At 52.6% G+C, this 6,000-nt stretch overlaps 1 protein-coding gene across 1 annotated transcript in view; it reads left to right on the top strand.

The window, feature by feature from the left end:
- LOC102189848 (epididymis-specific alpha-mannosidase) overlaps positions 1,104-6,000 on the top strand; it is a 61,578-nt gene continuing 56,681 nt past the window's right edge. Inside the window, 1 exon segment of the mRNA XM_018049925.1 lies at positions 1,104-1,170. Coding sequence (XP_017905414.1) covers positions 1,104-1,170 — 67 coding nt within the window.

Genomic DNA, 6,000 nt, shown 5'->3' with positions numbered 1-6,000 from the left:
CACTGTTTCACATATTTTGTCTTGACTTTTAGTTGTTTTGAGTGGGAAGGTAAATCTGATTCCTGTTGTTCTTTCCTGGCTGCAAAGCCATCAGGTACATTTTAAACTTTGAGTCATCCATCCATGCTTGAATACAGAGGAGAGGTGGGTACTTCCTCTTCCTCCTGCTTAGCAGTAATTTAGAGCCCCAGCACAGCCCCCTCCAGAGCAACACTCCCCATGACTTCCCATCATTACCCACCACCCTACCCTGTCAGGAAGGGGTGGAAGAATCCTTGCAAACTGCTCTTAACAATTTTCTTTGGAATTGATTTCATCTTGTCCTCCGCATCGTATTACTTGGCCACCTGATGCAAAGAGCTGACTCACAGGAAGAGACCCTACTGCTGGGAAAGATTGGAGGCTAAAGAAGAAGGCAGCAGAGGATGTTATGGTTAGATAGCATCGTTGACTCAATGGACATGAATTTGAGCACACTCTGGGAGACAGCGAATGACAGGGAATCCTGGTGTGCTGCAGTCCATGGGGTCACAAAGAGATGGACACAACATAGCGACTGAACAACAGCAACAACATTTGTTTTATTTGGATGTCTCAGTGAGAACTGAAGGAGATGATATACACAGAGCCTGGTACATCTCAGGTGCTCAGGGAATATAGATTTCCCCTCATTTCTCCAATTTTGCCAGTCCACCACTCAAATAGGTCAAGACTTGAAGGGATGGGGTACTTAGAGCAACACCTCTCTGTAGTACCAGGTAGGGGAAGAGCCTCTCTCCTCCACTTAACCCCTGAATTAATCACGTCCACAGTGTTCAGACCTTAATACCAAAGAGGAATGGATCACATCCTGTTGTACCCTGTAGACTAGATTCAAGCAAAATAAATAGGCTCAGAACTAATCCCCATCCCCAGGCCAGCCCGAGGGAAATTTGGAAAGCAGGCAATTAAGCATGATGGAACAGTTTGACTTAAGGAGGGAAATGACCTTTCCTATACATTACTCTCCGGTGATCAATAATTCACAATGTTGCCGGCCGGGTACACGCCCTCCACACATCTACCCCTCCAACCAGCCCTAGCAAGAGGGCCCTGAAGGCCCCATGCTCATCCCCATGTCCCACCTGGACCTGGTGGTATCAGGGAAAGAAGACTCCAAGTGTCCTGCAGGTAGGCTCCTGGGAGTTGGTGCAGCTTCCCAGAACCAGACTCTCATCTGGGGACACACATTCATCTTTCAAGGGGAGACTCGTTTGTGTTTCTTACCAGCAACTCCAAGCCACCCTTCTCATGACACTTCCTCCATGAAGCCCTCCTTGATTACTTCAGTGCTTGAAGTCATCGCTGAGTCCTTAGAGCATTTATTCACCATCCATTAATTAAATTAGAAATTATTGATCACTATTAGGTATCACACCTACAAGGGACATTGGAGTAGAAACCAATGAATAACATACATTCTTGACTTCAAGAGGAACTTCCCTGGTGGCTCAGATGGTAAAGAATCTGCCTGCAATGTGGGAAACCTGGGTTAGATCCCTGGGTCAGGGAAGATCCCCTGTAGAAAGAAATGGCAACTCACTCCAGTATTCTTGCCTGGAGAATCCCATGGACAGATGAGGCTGGTGGGCTACAGTGCATGGGGTCACACAGAGTCAGATACCACTGAGCGACTAACAACAATCACTGACTTCAAGATCACAAGGAAACTTGAGGGACAGATTCATGGGGAACCAGGTGAGACAAATGGGACAGATGGGACAAAGCCATTGAGAGGACCACAAGCCATATTAACACTAACTCTCAACGAGATCACGCATCTCCAAACAGAGTCTGAGGAAACCTACACATCCCAGGCCCAAGAAGGAATATTAGCCACAGAGAGAAGCTAAGGTTGAGGAACCACTCCCATGCCACATTGTTGTTCAGTCGCCCAGTCTTTGAGACCCCATGGACTGCAGGACGCCAGGCCTCCCAGTCCCCCACCATCTCCCAGAGTTGGCCCAAGTTCATGACTATTGCATCAGTGATGCCATCCAGCCATCTCACCCTCTGATGCCCTCTTCTCCTTCTGCCCTCAATCTTTCTCCGTATCAGGGACTTTTCCAATGAGTCGGCTGTTCGCATCAGATGACCTCTGTTTCCCTCTCCCCCATGGGCCCCAGTGCCTGGCAGGCAGTAGGAGCTCATTTAGTACTTGTCGGATGAATGAATGAATGAAGCCAGTCAGAAACTCAGGTGACCAGCCCTTCTCCTTCCCTCCCAGCACAGCGCCTCCCATAGGGAGTGGTTCAGGCTGACCAACAGAGTTTCTGCAGTGGGCAGATGGTACAGGGCCGGCTCGAGTGGGTGTCTTGGTGGGTCAGCCCAAGGGCCATGCTGGGTAGCAGGACCATCCAAGCTTCCCTCGGGGAACCAGAGAGGGAAGTCCAGTGGGGCTGTCAGAACCCTGAGGACCTTGGAGAGCCAGGGAAAGAGGCAACTGGTTCATACAGGAGGGCAGCTGGGTCTGTCATGGAAAAAGGTTGGAGGGGGTGGGCTGTCCCTGTGGCTGGGCTCTACCTACTAGTCTTGCTGCAGGTCTTGAGAGCTAGTGTCCTTGAGGGCTCCATGTTACCAGGGGACAATGGGGAATGTTGATCAGCACTGTTGAGTTGCAAGTGACAGAAAGGCAATTCAGAAATGGGGCACAAGCCCAAATCTCAGAAAGCAGAGCCAGCCTGGGGGACACACGGCCCTGGAGCTTATATTTACTGGACCCTATCTGCCCCTCCTCTCTGTTTCTCCAGGGGCTGGCCTAGTTTTGCCCACCTGTGGCTTCCCTCATAGCTCAGTTGGTAAAGAATCCGGCTGCAATGCAGGAGACCCCGCTTCAGTTTCTGGGTCGGGAAGATCCAGTGGAGAAGCGATAGGCTACCCACTCCAGTATTCGTGGGCTTCCCTTGTGGCTCAGCTGGTAAAGACTCCACCGTCAATGCAGGAGACCTGGGTTCGGTCCCCAGGTTGGGAAGATCCCCTGGAGAAGGGAAAGGTTATCCACTCCAGTCTTCTGGCCTGGAGAATTCCATGGACTGTATAGTCCATGCAGCCTGGAGTGGGGGTACTCAGTGTCACCTGGGCACTCCTGACTTATTTGGAAGGAGAATCCTGGGAGGATTGCTGATGCTCCTCTCTTTCAGGGATCAGTTCCAAAACCTTCGGTCCATGTCTCAGTGGACGGGGATCCCATATTCCCACAGCAGAGACCAAGAGATGACTCCGGAGATCCCTTTGCAGATAGACTGCCTGCACGCACATGCTTCCCAGGCTCCGACTGCTGGGAGCCCACACTCACTACAGAGAGGGCCCTACGGAGTTGGGAGAGTCTGGAACACAGACGCAAGGAGCAAGATGGCTCTCGGCGGCACAAAGGCCTGTGTGCCGGGCATGGATCCGGGGAGCAAACCCGTGTCTCTTACATCTCCTGCATTGGCAGGCGGGTCCTTTACCACTCGCGCCTCCTAGAAAGCCCACAGGACACACATAGGCCTGCAAAGAGCATGTGTGTGGGAGAGACGCAGCCTACATGGGCCTTCCTCCCAGCTCCTCACCCTCTGTTCCCCACATCACTCATCTCTCCCTCACAGGCTGCTCTGCACACACCTACCTTCCTCACTTCCTCCCTCTCTCCCCATCCCCTTCCCTCCCATTCACTTGTTCAGTAGCCAATTCCAGAGTGAGCTCTAGGGAGTGAATCAGGCTGGGGACAGGACCCGAAGGGTCCATGGTCCAGAGGATAAACCTGAAGCCCTACTGCAAGGAGGGGGAGGTCCCGGGCTGTGGGGCACCAAGTGTAAGGAGTACCGATGAAGTCAGAGGGAGGGGACATTTGAGCTGGGCCTTGCAGGATAAGTAGGAGTTTGTGGGAGGAAAAGGCAGGTAAGGAGCCGGCAGGTAAAGGCCCGAATCCAGGCTTGGTCACTCAACAACTGTTGGATCTCCTGCCGGCCCTTTCCCAGGGGCCTCAGTCTGCTTGTCCCATGAGCTAGACAGCGGAGTCTCACCCCCTGTCAGGTGCCCAAGCCCACAGCACAAGACCTGGCACAGGACGGCCCAGTGAACTGCAGTCGCCCCCAGTACCCCCTCTTCCTTCCATGATGTCCCCCCTGTGGAGGACCTGAGTGGACCTGGGGACCCCCACATGATTTGCTTCCCTCTGCCCCCCACCTCCCCACTCACTCCGCTCTAGACACACTGGCCTCCCCGCTGTTTCTCCAACCTGCCTCAGGGCACCTGCTCCGTATCCCTTTGCCTGGATTGTTCTTCCTTCATCTCTAAGGCTTAGTCCCTCACTTCCTTTAAGACTTTGCTTAGATGAGACTATCCCCCAGTTTATAATTGCAATCAGCACCACCCCGCCCTCCAGGACATTCACCCCTATTCCTGGACCTTTTTACTTGGCTTGGCTTTTTTCTTTGTAGCATAAAATATACTTGGCTTGTTAAACATGACTATTATTTAGTGACTGTCTGCCCACCCCCTCCACACACATAAACTGAATGTCAGCTTCACCACTTGGGGGACTTCTGTCTTGCTCACCTTGGAACCCCGGCAGGGCACCCAGAGGTATCAGTGTGTGCCCAGCCAGAGAACAGTCCTGTTGAGAGGCTGGAGCCCTTGGTAACCTCAGTGAAGACAATGAACCCTGACCATCAAGATGACACACTTCATACGCTTTGCACAGCAGCAGTGCTATGTTAGAAAGTGGACGGCTACTAAATCGATTTTCTGCAAAATAAAAGATAAATTCTCATTGGTGTCTTTCTGAAGGAGAAGCCATGTCAGCAGCTGGCTTTCCATCCTCGCAGCTGAACACACACGTGAAAGATTATAGACACGGAGGGGCTGGATCCCCTTGGCTTTACTCTAATTGCTGCTAACTGTTCCGTCCTCTGGGTTGCATTTACACCCTCCTCCAGCCCCCCAGCCCGATTAATGGTTTCTTTCCTTTGGTCAGAAGCCACAGCTTTAAAATCACACCCACTTCAGTGTACTCTGTTACCTAGCAACAGTCATAAATCAACAGAACGTGCCAGAATGTTAAAGCAAACCTCCCTGTTAGATGCTTTCTTTTTTTTTTTTTTAAATCCAAACATGTTCATTGACCCTCATGCCTCTTCTGCACCCACCTTTCCACCCCTGGCTTCACAGAGCACCCGGCTGTGTGCATTTTTAAACTGTCTTATGGTCTGTCTGATTTTGGAGCAAGAATCTTTTGTGCTTTCTCCAAACTCTGGCCGGCGCCCAGGAACAGGGGCAGGCCTGTCTGTCCAGTCTCCACGCCCCCACTTCAGCCCTGCAGCTGGGAGGCCTGGGTCAGCCCTGCAGGGTGTCTGGACACAGGGGAACCTTGGTTCTTACCACAGGTCCCCAACTAGCCCATCAGCGTGGTACCCCAGGTGGGTCAGTATGGATGGAAAGTCCATACCTGGCTGCCCTCACAGCAGAGTCCATTCTGATTCACTCACTTGTCTGTTCAATTACTCAGTCTTTCCACAAACAGTTACAGAGCACCCCCTGCATGCCAGGCTCCTACAGGCAGAGAGAAATAAAGCTTGCCTTCTGAGATCTCTCATTCCACTGGGGAGGAGCCGACCAAAACACAGCAACACAGAAGCAACACCATTCGCCAGGTTGAGGACAGACTCGGTGCAGGCGCCCAGGCTACGGGAGGCAACAAGACAAAACCAGTCCTGAAAACTTGAGATGCCTGCACCCACAGAGCACGCCAGCGCAGCAAGTGGCACCGTGCACAGAAGTAAACGGGTGAGCCCAGCAGGCTGGAGAGGGGTCACGTGACCAGGCAGGCCAGAGGCCTTCCAGGAGGAGGGGCTGCCCGCCCGGAGGCCTAAGGAGCAGGAAGGCCTCTGCTGGGGCTCCCGGTGCAGGAGACGGGGGAGGATGGCACAGCGGGCCCCTTCCTAGCTGCCCGCCTCTCAGCATGACTGGAGAACCAGAAGC

The sequence above is a fragment of the Capra hircus genome, chromosome 6 (genome assembly GCF_001704415.2).
Source record: "Capra hircus breed San Clemente chromosome 6, ASM170441v1, whole genome shotgun sequence".
In the NCBI taxonomy this organism is placed as follows: Eukaryota; Metazoa; Chordata; class Mammalia; order Artiodactyla; family Bovidae; genus Capra; species Capra hircus.
Note: the sequence above shows the minus strand (reverse complement) of the source record. Positions and strands in the feature narration are given on the sequence as shown.